Source organism: Equus asinus, chromosome 23 (genome assembly GCF_041296235.1).
Source record: "Equus asinus isolate D_3611 breed Donkey chromosome 23, EquAss-T2T_v2, whole genome shotgun sequence".
In the NCBI taxonomy this organism is placed as follows: Eukaryota; Metazoa; Chordata; class Mammalia; order Perissodactyla; family Equidae; genus Equus; species Equus asinus.
In genome coordinates, this window is record NC_091812.1 from 48,316,191 (window position 1) to 48,341,898 (window position 25,708).

Genomic DNA, 25,708 nt, shown 5'->3' on the forward strand with positions numbered 1-25,708 from the left:
CTTCCCCCTGATGTACACATATTGTGTACTTAATCCCCTCTCCTTGAGAGTGAGTGAGACCAGTAAATATGAGATTATCCCGGATGGGCCTGACCAAATCAGATGAGCCCTTTAAAAGAAGGAGAAGTGTTGAAGACACGCTCTTCTGCTGGCCTGGAAGAAAGCAAACAGCCATGTTATGAGATGAGGAGTCCATTTAGCAAGGACCTGAGGGCAGTCTTTAGAAGATGAGAGTGGCCCTGGCTGACAGCCAGCAAGAAAATAGAGACCTTTGTTCTATGACTGTAGGGAACTGTGTTCTGCCAACAACTCGAATGAGCTTGGAAGAAGACTCTGAGTCTCAGATGAGACTGCAGCTCCAGTTGACACCTTGATATCAGCCTGGTGAGACCCTGAGCAGAGAACCCAGCGAGTCCATGCTAGACCCAGGAAAACTATGAAATGCTAAATTCGTGTTGTTTTAAGCCATTAAATTTTTGGTAATCCGTTATGCAGCAATACAGATTTTGGTATCCTCGAGTAGGGGGCTGCTTTCGTGCTTACGTAGATGAGAATTCTGACGATTGGAGCTTACATCTGGGTGTGAGGGAAAGAAATCGGACATGCATGCTGCCAGGCACGATGGGTTGGTAGATTGTCCTTTGGATATGGAGGCTTCCTGAGCCCTACTTTGCCTTTCTGACTCTAGGGTCCTCACTCACTGTTTTGGTCACTGGGGACAAACGCCGCTGCCACCTTCCTCAGCACCAGGAGGGGAAGAGGGGGCTAGCTCAGTTGCTTCCCTTGTATTCCCCCAGTTAGTGATCAGATGATGCAGAGGACTGCTCGCCAAACTTGTTGATTGCTCACTCTTACTTTTGAGCCAGCATCCCCAATATATGGAAATCTATTCCTTTATAAATTATATACGTGTTATTGTTAAATAAGCTCTATAACGTAAAATATAAAGAAATAGAAATTTTTAAAAGATACAATTTTAAAAGATTTTTTTAAAAAAAGATTAAAAAGTTGATATAAAAACCATGGAGACAATAAAAAGATCAGTGATTGCCAGGGATGAAGAGGCAGAGCACATAGAATGTTTAGGGCAGTAAAACTATTCTGTATGACACTATAATGGTGGATACGTGTTGTACATTTCTCAAAACCCATAGGATATGCAGCACCAGGAGTCAACCCTTATGTAATCTGTGGATTTGGGGTGATGACGTGTCCATGTGGGTTTGTTGACTGTAACAAATGTACCCCTCATCCTGTACTCATCTGTGCCAGGATGTTGATAGAGAGGGAGGCTTTGGCTAAGTAGGGGCAGGGAGCATATGGGAACTTTCTGTCCTTTCCGCTCAGCTTTTCTGTGAACCTAAAACTGATCTAAAAAATAAAGTTTGTTAAAAGAACTAAATATAATATAAAATAAAATCTCTATATGGAAGTTCTCTGTTTTTTTCCATTTTAACTCACTTTGGAGACTGAATACATCCCATGGGTATGCAAGACAATAGATGTCCCTTTATTCATAAAGTAAGAAATAACATTTTTATTTTTTGATACCGATTGGCACTGGTGTCTTCACTTGGTCCATTTTTTAGACATTAACATCTCGTATAAGGTATGTTAAAGGAAAGGCAGAAGGATTTCCCAATGCAGAGAGGCTGAGAGTGCCATCCTCACTCATTTATTTACTTTGTGTTTCAACATGAACTCTTATATACCCTGTGTGGTTAAGTAATTTATAGATTAAATTATCTTACATAGTGTAATCTTTATAATAGTTTACAATGAGATAGGAGGTGGTCTTTAAATCTTCTATATAAAATTTGCTGTTTTTCTTGTGATACAGTGCTTCAAAGTACTCTTAAACTTGAGCATGAATTATGCAGTTTTCTTTAACAAAAACAGAGGGGTTCCAAATCTGTAGAACTTTTCTGGGATGGCAAGTGGCTATCAAAAGCGTGCTACCTAGAAATTATTTTTTAAAAACCACCAAAACAAAGCACATTCTGTCACATCAAGGTAAAGTAACATTTGTTAAAAGAAAAAAATTACTTTATTCAAGGAGTTTTATGGAGAAAGCATTATCAAAATAGTTGTTTGGAAATATTTCCAGAATTATAGACTTTTTTCCTAAAAACTGGTCCAAATCTACAAAAATTTATATATGTACACATGAGAAGTTCAGAAGCATAATTTCCTAATCAAAGAGTGTGTTTTGAACCTTTGTTAAAAATATAAAATATAGGAGGCAGCCTGGTGGCATAGTGGTTAAGTTCGAGTGCTCGCTTTGGTGGCCTGTGGTTCACAAGTTTGGATCCCAGGTGCAGACCTACACAGCACTCATCAATTCATGCTGTGGTGGCATCCGGCAAACATAATAGAAGAAGATTGGTACAGATATTAACTCAGGGTCAATCTTCCTCAAGCAAAAAGAGGAAGATTGGCAACAGATGTTAGCTCAGGGCCAATCTTCCTCACACACAAACACACACACTATATATATAAAATGTATAAAATATATTTAATATAAAACGTACTTGTTAAAGATATAAAAACAAAGCATATATTAGTTAAAAGAGGAATTGATTAATTCAGGGAAGTTGGAAATTTTCTAGCCAAAATTTCAGTTAAAACTTTTGTTTGATAGACAGGATTGAAACATGAGTGTCACAATTTGATAAACACAACCAATGGTGCACTTCTGCCATTTGCATCTTACCTATTGAGCCATGTGTTGTGGGAGTGGCAAGGATGGTGACTCAGAATTAGACTTCCAAATTGCTGTATCACAAAAGTTATACCACAAGATTTTTAAAATTATAAAGCATGTACAATCATATTTCTTTCACTAAAAATCATTAGTAATAACTTTTTGTTGAGAGTGAAATGTTTCAGGTCTATTGATGACGCAAGGTTAAGCCCTTCCCCCACTTCTCATTGCCGTTTGTGCTTAGCTGCAAGCCCACCAGTGGCTGGCTGCACCTTTGCAGGAGTGTTCTCATGCTTGTGTTTTGGATAGAGTTGCTCTAAAATTGTGTTTCTGGTCCCTTGTACTTTCTATTCTTGTCAACTGATATCAATCTTAGCAGCTTTTATGCATGCACACCCACCCAGTTCCGTGTGGCGAAGCAAGGAGGTGGATGGTAGTCTGCCATTCTGTTGCAGCCTTTCCTACACGACCTTGTACAGGAGTGTCATGGGGAGCCAAATATTTGTGGACAGGGCCAGGAACCAAACATCCGGACTAAAGAGTCCAGTTCTAGATCTTAGACTGGATCGTAATTGGGAACAGGGTTGCTATTCGTACACGACTAGTAACAGACTCTTTAACTCTCATTCTCTGCTGTATCCCTACCTTTGTAAAATATTGGAATGAAAGTAAGCCTACTGAATGAGCAGCTTTACCAGAGGAATGTTTGGATAATGAAGAAAATAATTTTCCTTTAATTCCAGGTGCCAACAAACAAAATTTGGTGCTAAAGACTACAAGCATGTTGTCATTGTAAGGCTTTCTTCCTTAGAAACGGCGTCATAAATAGTAACTTTTATTATCAATGGGAAGTTGTTAGGAAGTAAATATTCATTAAAAATTTTTTATGCTTGAAAGGATTTTAACATATTCAATGTTCAACATGAATAGAATATCCTATATTTAAAATACTTATGTCTAATAATAGCCCTCAGAAATATTGAATCTTTCTTTTGTGAGTTAAAATAGTAATTTTCCTAATTTGATGTCGTTATCATTATTATAGCTAACATTTATCTGAGTATTTACCATGTGCCAGATAGTTAAGATCTCTTCATGTATTAATAGTCACTTAATACCCACAAGATCTTTTATAAGGTAGGAATAATTATCCTCATTTTATTGAGAATTTACTATATTTCACATATTTGGTATGCCTGGTATATCTATTTTACATGGTATATTTACGTTGTATATAGAGAGAAATGAAGTATTTCTATAGTTATATAATTTAAAGTCAGGGGTTTTTGTTTCCCAGTTACTTACTAAAAAATGTAAATAAAAGATTTACTATTTTGGCATCGAGGCCTTATGACGTTCTTCTCCTAGCATCAGGTTCCTAAGGCTGCCATTTTCCCTGAAGTCCAATTTTAAGTTAGTCTCAGCTATATAAAAATGTATACATAACAAGTTAGAGAAATAATATGCTAGTCCTCAAGTGACAGCCACCTATTTGTATCTCAGAATTTTTAATATTCTGAAACACTTATACTTTTCCTTAAAATGGGTAGGATGTGAAATTTTATGTGTTTGGATTCTCTCATCTTATGTTGATTATAAATGCTATAGACTATCTCTAAAACAAAAGGCTGTTCTTGTCCAGAAACCGTCCTTTGTTCTGTTTCTCATGTGAGCAGGTGAGCCCCACTGAGCTACATCTCACTGCACGGCATAGTGAAAATCCCCTGGGCCGGGGATGACTTGGGATGAGTTCTCAAATGCTGGGCGTGGTGGACACACTATCATGCTGTTCTGTCGTTGTTTCCTGACGTAGAAAGGTGTGATGTTTTAATATGAGAGGGAGGTGTGTTGTGATAGTTACCTTTAGGAGATTCATAGGGAGGTCATGAGATGCTTGCTCCCTCCACCTCCCACCCCGTCAGTTGATTCAGACTATTTCCATTTCTTCTGCCAACTTGGCACCTTTCCTTTATGTTAAAGAGTTGGATTTTTCGCTGGCATCCTTTATTGTGTGGTTTGAATCACTTTTTAATACTGGAAGTTATTCTTTATTCCTCAAAAGATCTGTGGCTTCTTTGAATAACTTTGTGATTTCACTGACACTCCTCCATACCTTCAGTTCTGAAAGAGGTTTTCATTTTAGAAGAGTATGGTATATTTTATACATATTAATACCATGAAACATGCTTTCTGTATTTATCACTGTAAATGCTGCTGCTCTGAAAAAACATATAGTAAGTGTTATAAAAAACTGCTTTCATCTCTCAAATGAAATACTGCTTTAAAGATTTTAGATGCTTAACAGTCTAAATCCTAAGCAAAAAATAGATTATTGTTATATTCTTCTTAGTGTTATAAAGAAGTAATATGTAGTTTCTTTTAATACTGTACAGAATATTAGAATTTAGCTATTAAAAGTAGATCAAGGAAGGAGCCAAAATAATCATGACTGTGTTCCATCCACCATATAAAACTTCAGATGTAACTTCTCAAAAAAGTATTTTATTTTTTTAAAAAAAGGTTTAAAGGAATATCATTTAATTGTTTATTCCTTTTGGAATATCATGTATGTAAGAATTTGTGAAATATGTTTCTCCAAATTTAGGAAATGGGATAATTTTCTAGATGTTGAACTTTTTTATCCTTAAATATTAGAGGCCAATTCTATTGTGACTTCCAGTGAAATAATATTCCAGGATGCTATTACTGATGGAAGGGTACTTTTTTTATTCAATAAACATTTCAGAAGGCATGTTTTTCTGCCTTTTATACATTTTAGGTCCCTAGACAACAAGGACATATGTATACGAACCTCCCCATCTCAGATTGTCTCATTAAGATCTTAGTGGAGACTTTAAAAATGGAGCAATAGTAATGCCACAATGAAATTCAGTAGTTTATCATTTTTAGAGGGCTTTCTTATATTACATGCAATGTAGTTGAAGGGTTAACAGAATTGGCTTTGCTTAAAATTTTTGATTTTCTGAGTTTTACAACAGTTTTGGAAGTAGGCAAGAAAATGACTCTTTTTCGCATTTCGTGGAGGAGATGGAGGTGCAGAGAGGTGACGTGCCTGCCCAACAACATAGAGCTAAGTAAGTGGCAGAGTGAGGGCCAGACGAAAATAGGACTTGTGAGTCCTGTCCACTGTTTCAGTGGAAAAGGTGAAAGAATTTATAAGAGTGGAGACAGACTTGGCATAGGAGGAGATAGATATGATTTTATAGTTTCTGATTTTTACATACTTTTGAAACCCAGGGAAATATTTTGTGTTAGTATTAGCTATAAGCTTACCTTGAAATGACCCCAATTTGGGTAAGGTAGGTTTAGGACGTGTGAGATGTTCCCAAACATGAGGGCACGCCATGTTTGTTTAGTATTAGGTAATAGAATCACTTTTGTGTAAACAGCTATGCTTTTGCTTCCTTTTTTGACTTAAAGTATGATTAATAATTTATTCATTAGAATGTTAAGATTATATTTTCCCAAATATCTTCCTCCTCTCCTGTAAGGTATTCTATGCCAATATATGGCTTCAACTTGTGGGTTTTTAAAAATCTTTTTCAGTTTTTCATTCATTTATTCAGTCGGTCAGTCGTTCAAACGAGTGCTCACTGTGGGCCACTGTCATCCCTGAAGATAGAGATGAGTAGGCTTAATAGCTGGCATAAGGAGCTCCTCAGTCTAGGAAAGATAAACATGTGAACTCATATATTTCTGCTAAAGCAATAAATGCCAAGGAGAAGCAAGGATGAGGGACCTACAAGGAACCAGAGTAGAAGTTAACACTGCCTTTAGCCCCAAAAGAGGTTTCTGGAAAGAGATGGTGTCTGAGCTGGATTTTTTAGGGCAAACAGGAATTTGATAGGCAAAAAAGGTGTGAATTTTCTTACTCTTACCTACAAATAACTAACCTGTGTCTCAGACGTTATGTACGTTGTTTCTTATTCTTTGTTCACCAAATTATTATTTCATATCCATTTAGAATTGTTCAAATATCTAGTTCTCAAAGCTTTCCCAAATCAGACTCTTCAGATTGAATATAACTTGGAAATTCTCAGACTGTCTGCCGTTCTACTAAGTTGTGGCTGTGATTGGAAGATTTTTTTTTCTTGTAAATAATATAACACTATATTTGAATATGTCTTTGAACTGTTTGATTTTATTTTGCGACATTTGAAGTATTTAGAAAGACTTTTTTAAAAAAGGTATAATAGTATTCTTGGGCTTAAAATTCACTAGAGATTGCTTTAGAAGAAAAAATTCTGTAAAATATGATTAAACAATAATATGGAGGTCCAACAATCACCTGAATATTATGCTATTTAGAGGAGAGAAAAATTTACTAGCACTTGCTTGTGTCGTTTATTTTATTTTATGTAGTCTAATGCAAGAGCATTCCTCTGTTATATGAATGAAAGTAATTATGCTTATCTTACAATGTAGGAATCACATTATTTACTCTTAAAAAAATCACAGGATTATTTCAACTCCTTTTGTTTCAAAACATATGTTTTTTTAGGTGGGTTGAAAATTTTCTAACTCAGCTTATTTGGAAATATCTTGCTTATATATGCATCTGTTGTGTGTCTTAAGATTGAAATTTAGGTCAAATTACAACTTGAATTTAACTTTACAAAGAAAATAAGTGTGCCGTCTTTAAAAAGTGCATTCTAAATTTTAAGCACAATAGATCAAAGTACATCTTGTTTAAATAAATGCTCTGGAAAAGAAATCTCAATTATTTTCTCCCAAACTTTCTTAAAATACTCACTGTTCTCAATATAAAATATAAGGTTTAGCTTTATTATTTTAAAGAAAGATGAAAAGTTGTTTATTTTAAAATTTTAATGATTTTGCTTCCAAATTATGGGAATTCTCCTTTGGGGACAGCTTTATTTGAATTGTATGTGACATTATTTTTATTTCTTAAGGCTATGATTAAAAGTTTCATGGATGTCTACCAGCTTGCGAGCGCTCGAATTGCTACATTAGAGAAGGAAATGACATCTCATCGAAGTCACATTGCAACCTTGAAATCAGAACTTCACACAGCTTGTTTACGTGAAAATGAAAGTTTACAATCAGTAAGTCCTGCATATGTTTTTCTTCTTTGGATCTTGGGTTACATTTACATTCATGCTTTTATTGCTCATAAGATCACTCTCCAATATATATAATTTAGGGTAAATGATCAATCAAACAACATAAAATTATTAGTGTGGAGAAAATTTTGAAGGAAGAAAAGCAATTAATTTTTCCATTGTAACGTGTGTAAAGATATGCATATTGTTATCAATGCTAAAACACTACATCAAGATTCCTTTGTGTTTGGCAGTGCAGCTGACAGTTGGATTTGGCAGTATGCATAGTTAAATCTTGCAACTGTCTGAAGATTCAGTGTGTCCCATTAAGACAGAATATTATTAATTATGCGTATAACCAAAATGGTAATTAGAACATGTGATTATTCTCTGTAGAAAACTAGACTTATCCATAATACATGCCTAGCTAAAGATGCATGTTGTGATTCATCTATATGATTAAAATTCAGTTTCAGCAGTCATTTTATATCTTAAAATTTTAGCCCATGATGAAATTTGGGCTCATTTAAGACTAAACAAAATTTTCTACATTTCAAATATGTGTTTGGGGAGTATCAAAAAATGAATATATTTGTGACATAAAGGAATGAAAGAAACAGTTGAACTTTTTTCTCAAAAAGGAGATATATCAATGGTAAGATTCAGAGGGTTACCTATAATTGGACTGTCTTTTTTCCTTTGGGTTTAAGTACAATGGATCAGGGTAACTTGTAAGGGAAAAACAATATCATTTTGCTATTCAGCTGTTGACCCATTTCAAATGATATATTCAACAGAAGAAGAGTTAGCAATTAAAGAAATTAGATGTACAGCTATGGTTTGGTTCTTCAGTTCCTTGAGTTCTTGGCTCAAGTGTCAGCATCCCAGGGAGACCCTTATGACCACAGTGTTTAAAACTGAGACCACCAACCCTCTTCCCTGACCCCTAAAATCTGTCTCATTCTCTCCCCGTATTGCTTATGTACCTGCCACCTTCCTTGCTTTATTTTTTCACTATAGCACTTACCATCATTTGATATATAGTGTATTTTATTTATTTGCTTTTGGTTTGCTCCCTACCCTCAGTAGATATAAGTTGCATAAACACAAGAAATTTTGGGTGTTTTCTTTACTGTTCTGAAGGAACTCTAGATCCAAGAACAGTCTGGCCCACGATAAGTGCTCAACAAATGTTTACCGAGTGAAAAATAGTAGTAATTTATTCAGTAAGTGAAGAAACCGGTTATTTAAGACATGAGATATGAACTTCAGTCTTTTAAATGCCTTTGTTAATTTCTTAAAGACAGAATAGTAAATTTGACTCCACCAAGAGAAATTAAAATGAAGAGGAAACTTTTTTGAAGGTTTGAACAAGTATTTGGATTTTATTCTAGCCTTTCTTTGAAACACATCTTCCTGATCCTACTGGTTAATGATATATTATATAGTTCAAGTCATGTCAGCTTTGTTGGGTCTAACTATTATTTATTGTTTGTTGCTGTTATTCATATAAAAATAATTACTTGTATTTTAAGAAAGGCCATACTTGATAAGGTGGGATTGTTTCCCCATGGGTTCAAAAAATTTTTTACCAATTATTATGCTACTGAAGTTTTAGTGGAGGTGTCCTTAATATACCGCACTGTCATAATAAATTTCTACTTCTATACTTTTTTTGTTTTCCTTCTGAACACATCCTGAGAATATGCTCATCATCTCATTAGTGAGAAGTGGTTCACCCTGGCAGTGATTCTCAAAGGGGATGTATGTAATGTGAAAAATTTCTGATGTGTTTGTCTAGAAGAATGTCGCCCAATCCCATGTCTCTATGAGATGTATGTTCTCTGGTCTCTTCCTTTAGTTGAAAATCACTATTTTTAAAACAGTAATGCATTTGTATAATAATTGTTATTCTTCAAGACGTTTGTATATACATTTTCTAGTTTTAACTCCTTAAGAGCTCTCTGAGGGAGCTAGAACAGCCTTAATCTCTGTATTTCACAGATGAGAGGTGATATAGTTTGGTAGATAAGAGCATGGGCTTTGGAATTATATCCATTAGGAGTACAATCAAGCGTAAGTAACAGGAAACCTGACTAACGTGACTTAAAAAATACAGATTTTTTTCTCACATAGCAAGAAGTCTAGAAGTAGATGGCTATTGTCATAGTCTAGTGGTTCAACTTCTCTGTAATTTCTCTGCCACTCCCTTTTGTCATAAGACAGCAGCCAACTCTAGGATTTGCAATCACATTCAAGTCAGAGAGATGGGATGGCCCAGCAATATCTGTGCTATATATATATATGGCTTTCCATTAAAAATATATTTAAATATTTATAAATTTTAATGTAAACTTAATAGATAACAGATAGTAAATACATATATAAATATATGTTTAAATATTTATATGTTTAAAAAGGGAAGGCTTTCCAAAGAAGCTCCAAACATATTTGCACTATGTCCCATTAGCTGGAAATGGGTCATGTGGCCACCCCTAGCTATAGTTAGTCAAAGGATGAGAGAATGAGGAATAAATGGGTATTGCATTAACCAATTAATAGTGTGTGCCATAGAAGTCAGATAAATCCAGATTCAAATTCCAGTTCTGTCAATTGCGAATCATGTGTCTTGTGTCTCAGATTTTCGTCAGTAAAATGGGGACAACGATACCATTCCCTAATAGAGATGTTGGGAGGTCTAGTGCACAGTGTTAAAGTACTTTGAACTTTGCCTCACGCTTAGTGAGTAGTCCCCCCCGAAAAAGTTAGCTATTATTTTTATCACCATTATCTTGCTAGAAAGTAATTGGATTGCACCACAGGAAAAGATTATTTACAAGTCTAACATCTTCAGCTGCACACCTTGTCATTTTGTTCAGCTTCCTACTGTAGCCTTGAGCATATAACTCCTCATCTATGATCAGCATCAGTATATTCCAATGGATGAGCTCTCTGCCCTTTCCGCAGCCTGTCTCCCTCTCCTTTCATTGACACATGCTTGAAAAGGAGTCTATCCTTGCTTCTTCTGTATACTCACCTCCCATTTACTCCTGAGCTTTACTGCTATCTGGCTTCAGAGTCTATCATTCCACTGAAACTGTTTTCTCAAAAGTCACCAATAATTTTCTGTTTGCTCTGTCTCTTTATTAGTTCCTTCTCATCCCTTTTAATCTTTCTGCAACATAGGAAGCTTTTAACTACTTTCTTCCTTAAACACTCATCTTGTTCGTTTCACTTGTTATAGACTTGCCCTTCATTGGCTCTCTTGCCTCTACTTGCTTGAACTCTTCCTTCTTTATATTATTGTTTGTTAATTCTTTTCTTTATCCATCAGTTCTGTATTTATTCAGCATCTATTCTGTGGCAGGCACAGTTCTGCTCTTGGGGATGTTGTGTGAACCAAGACAGATAATTCTCGTTCTCGTGAGCTTAAAATCTAATAATGGAAGTAATTATTTTCTTGGAATCACACTAATTAAGGTGTAATTACTAACCAAGATAAGTGCACTGAAAGAAAAAAAGCTTAAGTGTATAAGCATTTTTTAAACAAATGAGCCTGCCCTAGACTAGTGTATCAGTTGTATCAGTAAAGCCTTTTCCAGGTCAGTGATGCTTGAGCTAATATCTGAAGACTGGGTAGGAGTTATCCACGGGTGGAAGAGAGTAATGTTCCAGACCAGGAGGAGGGGACTGTGAACATCTACAAAGTCTCTGGAATGGAAAGAAGAACTCAAGAAAGACCAGTGTGGCTGAAATAAAGAGAGCAAAGGCAAGGGTAGTCTAAGATGAGAATGGACTGGAGAAAAGGGCAGAGGTCAGACTTTGTTGTCTTAGTCCCAAGAGCAAGGGAAAAGTCATTGGAAAATGTTAAAGAAAGAGTGATGTGCTCAGATTTGCATTTAAAAAAATCATTTGGCTATAGTGTGAAGAAACACTGGGATGTGAAGAACAAGAGATGGGGCGTGTCAGACAATTTCTTGGTTTTTTGCTTTTGGAAATGGATCAATGACCTCATTTATTGAGAGGGAAACAATGGAATAGCAGGGGATATTGTGAATTTAGTTTTGAGTATGTTAAGTTTGAGGTACATTGAGACATCCAACTGGAGATGTCAAAAAAGCTGCTTGATATGAAATTCAAGCAAGATGGCAAGCTGGAGATATAAATTTTAAGCATTGTCATATAGGACTTGAAACTGTTGGAAGAATGGGACTATATAGGGACAGGTTATAGAGTAAGAAGAGAAAAAGGCCTAAGAATGAAACTTGAAAAGCTCCAACAAATAATGCTTGAGGATAAGGTTGCAAAGGAGGCTGTGAAGGAACAGGCCAAGACATAAGAGGAAAACCAAAACAGTATGATGCCGTGAGAATAGAATATTTTAAGAAAGATGACATGTTAATAGTGTCATATGCTGCTGAAGATCAAGTGAAATGAAGATTGAGAATGGCCTTTGGATTTAATGCTTGGAGGCCCTTGGTAACCTTAGCAAGGGCTCTTTCAGCAAGAGGTGGAGAAATAAGTGGGAGTTGACAAAAAAAAAAAAAAAGAGTGAATTTAAACAACTATCTCAAGGATTTAGCTGTTAGGTATGAGATATAGGAGTGGAGTGTTCAGAAGATTAAAGGAGTTCTGTTTTAAGATGGAAGTGACTTGAGCGTGTTTCACTGTCTTCTTAACTATAGGCCTCCAGAAGTTTGGTTTTGGCCCAGTTCACTATTCTGTCCATTTTTGTAATTTCAATGCTTACCTTTTCACATGCCAGCTTTCTTTTGACTAGCATTTGCATGACTTATTTTTTTCTGTCCTTTTCTTTTAACCTATCTATGTTTTATATTTACGGTGGATTTCTTGTTGAAAGACATAGTTTGGTTTTGGTTTATTTACCCATTTTACAATCTCTGACTTTTAATTGGGTGATTAGACCATTTACATTTAATATAATTATTGACATTTTTGGATTTTTGTCTACCATTTTATTTGTTTTATGGGGACAAAGTGTTAAGAGATCATCTCTGCCCTTGTGGGTTTCTCCTCCAGTGAGGAAAATAGACATATAAGGAAATCACAAAAATAGACGTGGGAACACGGATGAGAGAGGACTTCATTCTGCCTAACATCGTCAGAAGAAGACACTGAGAAGACGAAATGTTTGTGGGAGTCTTTGAAGAATGTATGACAATTTGATACTTTGTTAAGGGGGAAGAGCATCAAAATATATATTTTATTTTCTTCTGGGGAATAGGCCTAAAAATAGTACATATGTTTAACAAGTTGAATTATATAATGCATTTCTTTGTATAATAGAAAATGTATTGTTACTATCATGCCATTCCCCTGCTCAGTTAGACATCCAACTCACCCAAGCAGCCTGTACCCACTGAAGTCCAATACTGCTTGCAACAGTCACTCCAAACGCCACCTCCATATTTCCCCCATCCGTTCTTGCACCACCCAACCCCTGCTTTTTACTCTATAGTCTGATTTGATTCCATCTCTGACCATTGTGCTCTTGATGTTCTTGTTTGGTCTCTCTAGTATTTGTTAGTTTGGCTATTCTCAAAACTCTATTATGGGGTCCTCAGATGAACTAGCTCTTTTCTCCAGTACCCACCCTGCCCACCATCGCCTCCTTCCCATAGGTCCCTCATACCAGGCTTTAGAGTCAGGCAAGCCCGGGTGTGCTTTCTGGCACTGTTGTTTATTATCTATACCATGCTCTAAGCATCAGTTTCTGTATTTGTAACATGTAGATGAAATTGCCTACATTGTAGGGTTGTTGTGAGGATTGAACAAAGACAGAGTGTCTGGCATATTAGCAGGTGCTCAATAAATATTAGTGTTCTTCCCTACACATAGAAAATTTTTTATAGTTACATATACTTCCTACAGCTAAGCTATACAGATAGCTTTAAGAAATATATGTAATATATGTAACTATGGGGAAGTCTTTTTCTGAGTAGGCAAAAGATAAAACAACTCTTAAATCATTGCTTTTAGCACATACTAAGTATGGTATTAATGCTAGTTGTTGTTATCACTAATTTAATGAACTAAGGACAGTCAGTATATTCTCATTACAGTTTTTTCCAGCCTTTCACCTGATAAGAATAAAAACAATTCATTATTGATCAAAAACTTAATATATCATGGTGTTGTAATGCATACACACTTGTAATGCAAGAGATCGATCATATTGTAGACATGAATAGTCATCTTTAAAAACTTTATCCCTCTTTAGGTGACATTTTCATTTTTTGTTCAGCAACATGTAATCATAATGCTGGAGTTTATCTGAGAGTTCTCATCAATTGTACACTTGCCAGTACTGTAACATTTTCAGTATGTTGGTCTTTGACCCATTAACTTAGGGGTGCTCTAGAGCTTTTATCTTGAGTAATAGTAACCAGAAAGGGCTTTGAGTAAAGAGCTTTTGAGACCCATACAGCCCAGTAGAGAACAGTACAGCAGTCAGAACCAATTACATGTGGGTGTTTGGAGACCAGCACACCCACAGCTGTGGAGAAAAACACATGATATTTCAATCTGTGAAACAGAGAATGCCAAACCCAAATACTTTGCTATGAATTATGATGCTTCGGGCTCCAGTATTGATTTGCCTCATTGCCACTGTATGTTTAAACAGTATGTTTTTTGATTCTATAATACTTTATTTATGAAAAAATAATAAATTACAAATCAGAGGAGTGTTCTAGTTAGTGTCTTTGCAGGAGTGATATCTTCGCATCATTGCTCAAATTATGTCAGATTTGATAGTTGTAAAGTGGTATTATAATGTTCATAAAGGTGAAAGGTCTAGATATTTTGGTTCAGTTAAGATAAAAATAAGAATCTCCTTTCTCTTAAGTTCTCAAATAATATTCCATCACATTTGTTTTTATTACATTTTCTTGAGAGAGGAAGGATTCTTTGTTACTACTAGTGTTGTGTGGGTAAAGAAACTGACAGAATTGCAGTAACTTACTCTCTGTGAGTTGCTGTCATAAACTTTCAAATGCTTTATCTCAGTTGATTCATGATGTTTATTATTGAGGTTTTTAGCCCTTCACGAAAAAAAAGCTTTTTTTAATGAACCATAAGCCATGACTTAATTTGTTGAGAGAGGCTATACAGTGCAGTTCAGTGGGATAAAGTACAGATTCTGGAGTCTCGCTGCCCGGTTTTTAATTAGAACCCAAAAAGATTGGAACCCAAGGACTCTGATTCCTTTTCTGATGCTTTCTATGAGACTGCATTATGGATTGAGACAAATCTCTACCATCAAGGCACTTCAAGTATAGTTGAAAATACAATTATTATACAAATAATTAAAAGAAGGCTGTTTAAGTGGAATCACAGAGTGCCATGAGAGCATGTACCCGGGGCTTGGTGTGGCCTACTTGAGGAATTGAAATCTTACTTAAAAAAAATGAAGATGAAGTAGGAGTTGATGGGGAAAGCATGGAATGGAATGACGCCTGTATGACTGAAGCAGAGTGAATTACACCGAGGATTGTGAGAGATGTGGCTAGAGGAGTAGGGGGCCAATCAGTGTGGCCTGTAAGCTGTGATCCTCAGCTTTCTGAGGAACTCTCTGCCTGAGATGCCTCCGACAACTGCATTGCAAAATGTCTATTCCCTTTACTTTGTGTATTTACTTTTCCTGACTCCAAATTTCATTTTTTCCTGTTTATTCTCAAAATTCACCTACATTTGATGCCATAATGACACTCATTTTACCCCTTGCTAAATGCTTCTTAACTGGATACTCATTAAATTCTCCCATATTTTTATCACAAGCTTGAGCTCTGGCCTTTGGATGCTAACAAAGCTAAATAAAGGTGTTGGGGAGGGGAAAATTTCCCCTTGTCCCTTTTGGTTCTTTTGGTTGATCTAATAATTAAATTGACACAAGACAGGTTAACAGAAGAAAGAAAATTTTGTGCATATGGAGGCCTCATAAATACAGGACCGAGGAAGTGACCAAAGCAGGCTGTTTATATACCTTTTAGGCAAAGGAACAATAAATGTGTGAAGAATTAACAACGAAGAATCTTAGGTGTGGGTACTAATTAGTGAAGAAACTAAGCAGAGTTTGTTTACATAGACTTCTTGGCCCTGAATTCCCTATCTCTGGGGATGAGGATGTCTCTTTACCTCCTGGTGCAGGAAGGGTACCTTTCATGTGGGAGATTTATTTCTTGCTTTCAGGAGGACAGAGAGGAGGGTCAGAGTGTCCATCTTACACTGGCAGTTTCTCAAGTAACTCTAGTTCAAAATAATCACTGTGCCACTTTGGCATATTTTGGAGCAGACTGCCCTGAGCCCCATCAAGGGAAGCATAAAATATCAAAAGGTGGGACAGTGCAGTCAACATGCAGACATTACGCTTCATTCTTGACATACGTTTCTAGACTTTTAAAGGTTTCTTGTAGTCCAGAAACTCAAGATTTTTTTGTATAGTACACAAGGGCCTGGAGGTAATAATATGTGTTCCATTGGCCTTGTACCTCCTTTCTAGTCTTTTATTTTATTGTATGATGCAGTTTAAGACAAGCCACTTTCATGATGAATGATATCTAGATAGTGACTGTAGGGGCATGATATTATAAATTTTATATTTATATAAATACATAAATGTAATATATTAATTATATAAATAATTTGTATGCTATATAAATATAATTTGTACAGTAAATAAACATTTTGTAGATATATAATATTTTACATATAAGTATAAATATAAAAATGTCATATATAATAAATATAATATATGTATACAATTCTATTCTTCAGTGATGAAATATAATAAAGGTGGAGCAAGGAGTGGCAAGAATGAAAATTTCAATTGAGATTTTCAATTGCCTGTTTGATGTTCAGAAATCTCTTCTTCGATTTTCTGTAAACACTTCAAACTCACTGAGGTCCCAAACTGAATATGTATCCAACTCTACCACTCCCCATGTTTCCAAATTCTCCTTTCCCTATGCTCCCTATCTGACATAACTATCCACCTTGCAGCCTGAAGTAGAACCCTTAGCATTTGTTCCACTTTCCCTCTACCACCAATTGTTAATCAATTGCTAAGTCTTATTGTTTCTGCCACCACAGATCTCTTAGATTCATCCTCTCCTTTCTACTCTTGTGGTCACATTAACTTTTCCTTGAGTTATTGCAATGGTTTTCCAACACGTTTCCCCATATCTAGATTTTCCTCTTCCATCTTGTCTGCCACATTAGTGTCAGAGTTATCTTTCCATCACACAGGTATGGTCAGGCCATAGCTTGACTCAAAACATATTTTGGCTCTACACTTTCTTCATGATAAGGTTTATATTCTTTATCATTGACATTCATTTTGTATCTGACTCCATCTGGTTTTTTAGTTCATCTCCCCACGCAGAAGTAAGGGTTCTCTTTGTTATGCTCATTTGTCCTGTATTTACCTGTCTGAGCACTATATAATAGTCTGGCTTATATAATCAATTAGTTGTGTATGTATTACAATGTTGTGAGTCTGTGAAGTGATATCTTATTCATTTTTTATAATCAGTTATTATGATCTGACTTCAGTAAATGTTAGTTGATTTGAATTGAAATTAGTTGGAAGAGCACTCCAATAATATTTGCTCAATACATACTTGTTATAGAATATATACTTTGCACAAACAATAGGGTCCTCCCAAATTTTTCCCAGACAAAATTTTCTTTTAAATTAATTCCCATATAACTATATTTAATATATTTCTCTAGCAAACACTTAATGAGAATGCATAGAATAATTTATTTATTATTATACCAGTGTAAAATTTTAAGTAAATATACTTTCAAATAATGTAAATTGGATGTATCTTCTCCTCTTCAGCACTCTTCCAAAAAGAAACCAAAAATTATTTTTGACAAAGAACTTTTTTTAAGCATACCACGTAAATAATTTTAAACTTCGTCAGATTTTTTTGGACTCCTCCTTCTGTATGTTTATCCACATAGAGAAAAATGACAGTGTGATATCTTTTGCTAACATGGTGGGTACTCAGTAAATGTTTGTTGATAACGATGATATACCAAATTAAAATTAACTGTGCCTGGCCTAACAAAAAGTAAGAGTATGTGAGGTTTGTTTCAGAAATAGAAGCCTAATTTACACAAATCAATAGAAAGCTTGTTTTCAAAAAGATATTTCCTTGAACCCTTATTTCACATCATATAAAAAATTAGCTAAAAATGAATCAAAGACCTAAATGCAAGAGCTAAAACTCTTAATAAAAAACTTAGAGATAAATCTTCATGAGGTTGGATTTGGCAATGGATTCTTAGATATGACACCAAAAGCATAAGTGGCAAAAGAATAAAATAGACACATTAGACTTCACCAAAATTAAAAACTTTTGTGCATTAAAAAACACCCCATAGAATGGGAGAAAAATATTTGTAATCATATATCTGTTTATAGTCTAATATGTAAAGAACTCTTACAACTCAACAATGAAAAGACAACCTAATTTTAAAAATAGGCAATGGACTTGAATAGGCACTTCTCTACAGAAGATACACAGATGACCAACAAACACATACAAAGATGCTCAACATTATTAATCAGTAGGGAAATATGAATTAAAACCACAATGAGATACCATTTCACACCAACTAGGAATGCCATAAAAAGAAAAAAAAAGAGAAAATAGAGAATGTGCATGGCATCACTATTCACAATAGCCAAAAGATTGAAACATCCCAAATGTCCATCAGTTGGTGAATGGATAGACAAATGTGATATCCAGACAATGGAATTTAGCCATAAAAAGGAATGAAGTACTGACACATGTTACAACATGGATGTACTTTGAAAGCGTTATGTTAAATGAAGGAAGCCAGGCACAAATGGCCATATATTGTTCAATTTCATTTATACGAAATGTCCAGAATAGGCGTATTCTGTCTCTATAGAGACAGAAAGCAGATTAGTTGTTGACAGGGGTAGGAGGAGAGGAGAGAATGGAGAATGACTGTTAAATGAGCATGATGTTTCCTTTTGGGGTGATGGAAAAGTTTTACAGCTAAGATGGTGGGGATGGCTGCATAACACTGTGAATGTACTTAATGCTACTGAATTGTACAGTTTAAAATTGTTAAAATGGTAAATTTTATGTTGTGTGTGTTTTATCACATTAAAAAAATGTTTCTTTTAGTTCTTGGGTGGTGTGGGATAGGCAGCTAGATTGTTGCTTACAGAGAATGGCAATGTGTTTTACTGGAAAGTAGCATGACAGAGAATCAGGGGAGCTTGGATTCTAGAACAAGCTTTATCAGCTCACCACAAAGCTTTGGGAGATAAGTGACTCGATCTCCTTGGTCTTGGTTTTTCCTGGCTGTAAAAACCTGGGTTTTCAACTAGATGAAATCCAAATTCCCTCTCAGCTCTAAAATTCTTTGACTGAAGTTACAAATACTGATTCTGAATACTTAGATTCCAGCCATATTTTGTTTTGGTCTTGCTTCAGTTTACAACAATCAAATGAGTGTGTGTTTCTGAATTTATAACAACATAATTATATTTTGAATTTGGTTATATTCAACACCAATAACCCATTTACAAATGTATACCAGTTATATAAATCTCACAATATAGCTTGTAACTAGGTAGTCAAAAAGTCCCCAAAGTAGTCTGAAAATGTATTAACGTATTTGTAAGGAGTATTTCCTTTTCTTTATGCAAAGTTTTTTTGATATTTAATATGTTAGGAATGTGAACTTTTAACTCGTCAAACTATTGTAACATATTTGAAAATTATAGTAATTTGATTAAAATGTTGCCTATAAGGCAAAAGGTTTAGTTAATAGAATCCATATGTAATTAAAATGCAGAACTAAATGTAATCAGACTCCAGTGACTAGTGCCTTCATATTGATGGTTTTACAATGGCCTCTGGGGTTGAAAGTTTAAATGTTACACAATGCAACAACGCTGCAGAAAACTACTTCAGCTGGTAATTTAGCTGTTTTTAAAGACATCAACACGATTAGTTGATAAGATATGACTATCACAGCCTAGATTTTCATCCTTTTCGGAATATCTTCAGTTGGCAGGTGGTAGAAGCACATGACCGGTGTGCCAGTGGACAGCCACACTCAACAGCACTGTTACATAAACAACCCAAGATGACGGTCCCTGCTATGAGCCAAGCCATGGACTCCTTTTTTTCTTTTTTAATAACCGAGTTGCTTAATTTGGGTGAATTCATTTGAATCATATGAAAGTTATAGACACAACACTATGCACCAAGCCACAAAAAAAGTTAAAAAAATTTTTCCTGAACTTAAAAAAATTATTTTCTCTGGACAGTTTTAAGAGTCGACATCCTGTGTTAGAGTTCTCTAATCATCACCAGCACAATTTACAATCAGAACACACAGAGAGCCAGTTTAGACCAGCTCATCTGTTGATCTTGGCAGAGAAGCTTCATCTCACTGTGTGCAGCTGCCACTTGAGAGTTGGGGGACTCAGTGGAGAGCCAGAGGAGGGTGGGCTGCAAAGCTGGTCAAGGCATGAACACACATGCCTGCTTCATTTCAACAGTTGTATGTTGCTAAAAAAAAAATAGTCTTTTTCTTTTACTGCCCACCCCACCTCCCGCCACCGCTTCTTTTTAACCTGAAATTAAACGAGGACCTCTCATGAGCCGCTGCGCTCCAGGCACAAGAAATTGTAATGTCTGGCTTCCAGAAACTGTCCCGTCAAAATGTGCTTCTGATTAGGTGGCTTAATTACAGCTGTGAAAACAATGTTGATTTAGGCCTCAGGATTCCAGGGCATGTCAGCCGTTATTAGCTAACCTTGGACTGAATCCACCATTTTAAAACTCTGTACCACCAAAGTCACCCTGCTTGACAACTTTTTATTTAGGCAGAAAAGTTGCCAGAAGCAACACATTTTTATGCAAACTATTGTTTGATGCACAATTTCAACTGCAGCACTATTCATGGTCATTAAGGAGATAGTTAACTTTGCACTTTATCAAGAACAGGGAAATTGTTTGTAAAAATAGTAAGTTTTGAACAGTATTTTTAAAGGATTGACTGACAGAAGAATTAATTTTAATTCCTTTAATTCAGTTTTATTTCAAGTCCAGCATGTTGGTTTAACCACCCAATTTTATTACACCTAAATTTTCCTGACAGTTTCATTTGCTGTTAGGAAATAAAATTGCGATTTTTTTCAACATGGGAAATAATGGCTAGTTTTAAAAACGTTATGTTTGAAACTTCCCTTGCCTCAAGCTGGTTCAGACACAACCTCAGTTTACTTTTGGAAGGAAACGAACCTCATTAAATAGTTTTTAATATTTTAATATAATGTAAGTGTGTTTTTTCATAGTGAGAAAGCTTATTAGACTCATGTATTTACACCTGCAGGGGAAGTAGAAGTCTTAATAACTAGACGGTTCCAATGCTTTGGAATTTTCAATACAATTGTCACTGATATCATAAATATTATAACTACATATTTAAAGTAGTTCCAGTTCCATTGTATTTTAGATATCTAAAACACCCCTTGTATGCTACGAATGGTTTTTCTTTGTTAATATTTTTAAAAGTGGACCTTAACTAGAAAGCAATACTAAAAATGTAAGATGGGCAGTTGAACAACAAATGTAAAGAGTTGTAATTCTCATAATAATTTTGGAAGAAACTTTTGCTTGAAAATGCATGATTTATGCCAAACCGAATACCCAAGAGAGAGCTAAATGATTTCTTTAAAATGAAATCTCCCACACCCAAGACATTAAATCCAGCAAAGTGGGTGGTCAAGGCCCATCTTTTTCTACGACTCAGACTCATTGAACGATTCACTAATTCACTCGGCACCAGGTATGGACAAGGAAACTTCTGTTCAAGTTGAATTAAGAGTTAATACCTAGGCAACTAATTGTGAGGAATGGGGGGCTGAACAGTTGTGTTGATGATACAGTATGTGTGTCTTGAAAGAGAAAGCGAGGTAACTGATTCAAAATTGAGTTTAGATTAGTAGTCCCATAATCTAAATAATATCAGCAACATCTTCTAATTGCCAGATGCTATAGAGACACGTTACCACTATATATATTCCATCTATTATTTAATTTAATCTTAATATCAATCTTATGAGAGAAATGTTATTTCCCCATATTGCAAATGAGGCAACTCAGTTCCAGAGAGAATACATAATTTGCCCAAGATCATGTTGTTTGGGATCTAGGTTGGGACCCCTGTCTGTGTGTGCAAAGCCCACGCTCTAACTAAAGATGGAAATAGATATTTTTCTTGGAAAATGGATTCCAGATTATGAAATAGTAGGGAAACGTTAAGAATGGCCAAGTTTATGTTGAGTATGCCTTTAGACTGTTAAGAGACAAGAGCAATTAAACTTGAATAAAAGTGTTATTAGTTTTCCGTTAAAAAATAGCCATTTTTTTTAATTTTAGTAAAAAATGACTGTATGAAGACTAACAAATTCACTAGGTCTATGGTTAAGGCCTTTTACCTAGAACAAAAGGACCTTCCTCTTTCCTTTTGAAGTTGCCTTATGCACAGAGAATTGAAAGTATACATCCTTCCATGTTATACTGGTTTGAAGTTTGGTATATAGTATTGCGTTTGTTCTTAAGATTCTGCGTTAGCTGAGAAATTGGGAAGAAATAGCTATCTTAGTTTCCCAGAACTTTGGCTTAGGGCATACTTTCATAGAATCTGAATTCAGCTTATTCTTTTGGATATCCTTTTGTTCTCAATGTTTGCCTGACACCAATTGGAAAGATACCCTTCCAGAATGTGAGGGGCCAACTAAGGTTACAGCTGTATATTTCTGTCCCCACCATCTTATTTCTCATGAATTCTAACTGAAAATATGAATTTGGTTGAAAAAAATGTGCAAGATAGAATGTATACGGCATAGATTATATCTAATTTTATTATAAAAGAGTGATTGTTTTGATCCATCATTTTGTTAATCCCCCTGGTGGCTTATGACAATTTAAAAAAATATTTTATTAAATGACGTATTGGATCTTATAGATTCTTATGATTATAATTATGAATTCTCTGTTTTTGCCTTTTCTTGATAATATAACCATCTTTTGGGAGAAAAGAAAAAAGCCTTGAAGGAGTTTTGAAACTAGATTTATTTGTATATCTATACAGATATTCTATATCTTATTCTATATAGATATAAGTATTCATTATTTTGGGGTATTGTTATATTTTGCCTATGGAATAATTTTTTTAATATCCTGGTTCATGTACTTTTATTTCCTGATCTGTATTTATTTGAATATAAAATCCTGCAATTCTTTAGAATATGCTAAGTGTTTTTTCTAAAGCAGGTAAAAAAATCAGAAATTTGAAGTAAGGTTATTAAAATAATCCAGTTTTTATAACCACATTGTTTCTTATTTTAATGGCACTGATAACAGAAGGCATCAGGTGTGTAGTAATGCTTTTTAACAATGTTAAAAAGAGTTTACATTGGTCACTATTTCAATATTAAGAAAGCATGAAAAGTGTATGGGTATATCATTTATTAGAAACAGCCATTGAGGAAATCTCATCATCTTATTTATCCATGTGTCATATGGATACCTCAGGATGGGAGTGGGGGAAGCCTAGAGAAAAGATTTTTCACCATCCACCCCTATTCTAAGGAGGGTAACTTTACTTTTATCTCATTTAGGAATTAAATTTCTGAATAAGATTTCATTTAACCAAAGGATTCTGCTATTAAAAAGTTTGAAAGCCCTTTTTATATTAAGAAGACACACCAGAACAGTGATTTGTTAAATAAGTAGTTATTTAAACATGCCATAAAGTATAGATTATATACTCAATTCGCCCCCCAAAAAAAGAAAATAAAAAGAATGAGTGATAATCTGATAACTTCTGTACTTTGTAAAATCATTTTTACTTGCTTCATGGCTGCTTGAAAACCTAAAACTAAGACTTGTTTCTGTTTGTTCTAACAAATATTTTTGCTTTACTTTATGCATAAACTTTTTTAGGAACTACTGTTCAAGATCTTGATTGTTGATGCTGATTTTGTCATTAAATATATTACTTTATATCATCTGTTTGGGGGAGAATAGTGATATACATATTTTTGGTAAAATCATATAGTTAACCTTTGAAGAAATAAAATCATATGTTATCATATGTTTTGCAGTCCAGATCTTATTCTTGACTTTCATAAACCTAGTATAGGCTGTTCAGAGTACTATACTGAAACATGGCTTTCCTACCCACAGTCTTTGATCTACCTGTAGATCTCAAAATCTTATCCAATTAATCTTCAAGTCAGTTATGGTCGCTTCTCTTTTTCAATGACTGAAGGGAATTTACAAGGGAACGAAAGTACAATGATAACTGACTTGACTTCTCAACTTCCCGCTTGGTGGGGGCATTCACAGAATTTCTTATTGGGAATAAGGACAGGACCCTTTGTATAAAGCCAACCTTGCAGACCAAACTTGGGAACCAACAAGGATATAAAAATTGGCCAATCTATCAAACATTTCGCTGATTTTCCCTCTGTGTCTCCCTCAGCGCAACTCATACATACTCACTGCTTCTATAGCTTTGTCTCTTCAACATTTCTACCTATTATTTTTGAGGTACAGAGGAGTTGAAGGGATATTCTCCCAATTCTGTGCAATGGAAAGCAGGCTGGACTGGGGTGTCAAGAGTTAAGAACTTAGTCCTGGCACTGCCATACTAGCTGTGTAATGTTGGGTGAATAACTTCTCTGGGACTTTCCACAGTTGTAAAAGGAGGAGATTGGACCAGGTGATCTCTAAGATGCCTTCCAGATCTAAGCAAATGTTTTTTCTTTCATTTTATTATTTCTCTACAACCTTCTACTCTGCTTGGTAATCTTCAGAAGTATGTAGGTACAAATTAAAGGCTGTTGTCTCAGGGATTTGTGTCACTTCAGTGTTACCTTACCCCATCTGGCAGGTTGTTTCAGAGGATTCACCTCATTAATGATGGTAATGGCATCTATTTCAGTTTCTGCATTTTTAGATTAATAAATAAAACAAGTACTTAAATATTTTCACCTTTGGAATGGAATGTTGACAGCCCCCAAATGCATAGAAAGTCAGTATGTTGGTTAGTGGAGCTCACAGGTAGTTCTCCAAATTCAACACTTGATTCGTTTATTTCTTAGTTCAGCACTTTTGGACACCACCATGATTTTAACCATTCTTATAATTTAACTTGTTTTTATTCTTATTCGTACTTAATTTGCTCCCATAGTGTATCATTGGATGGATAGGAAGCTAAAGAACACTGATGTTGAAATGCAGTGGTAGTAAGAAATCCAAAAAAAAGAACAGTTATGGAAATTTATTTCAGATGATGTTCATCAGATCCATAAGTTTCATTCATCTGGTCGAAATTCTTATACCAACACTTTTATATTTTTAGTGTTTCAGATTCAGTATTAAAAAGAGAAAATTGTGAAGTTTTATTCAAATTGGGTGTACATTTATTGAAATTCAAGACCTACAATGTGTAGTTTGAAAGGTATCCTAGACAATACATAGCAGCTTAAAACCCTCTTTTAACAAGTCATTTAGAAAAAAATTACACAAATATAAAATAAGCCAATTTAAGCACAAAATGGAAAGACCTAATAAGGTTATCAGTTCTAGCATTTGTAGGGTTACCAATCTATTAGTTGTGGGGGTTTTTTTTACGTAAATTGGTTTGTTTTTCACTTTACTTAGTAAAAACTAGTACCAGACTGTCCCTCTCACCAGCCTTGTTATATGCTGATTCCGTCGTCTCAAATATGATTTTCTGCCTTATGCCTAGTTGATTTTTTTCCCGAAGTCTCTCCCAAAATACCATATTGTATTATTATAACACTAATCATACCCTATTGTAATTG

General features: G+C 35.0%; 1 protein-coding gene across 9 annotated transcripts in view; it reads left to right on the forward strand.

Annotated features, from left to right (window-relative positions):
- Nucleotides 1-25,708, forward strand: part of CCDC171 (coiled-coil domain containing 171) — a 295,440-nt gene that overhangs the window by 245,979 nt on the left and 23,753 nt on the right. For all 9 annotated transcript variants that reach the window (XM_070495543.1, XM_070495541.1, XM_014843487.3 and 6 more), the window contains one exon: nucleotides 7,639-7,791. In XM_070495543.1, coding sequence (XP_070351644.1) covers nucleotides 7,639-7,791 — 153 coding nt within the window. The remainder of the gene's footprint in view (nucleotides 1-7,638; nucleotides 7,792-25,708) is intronic.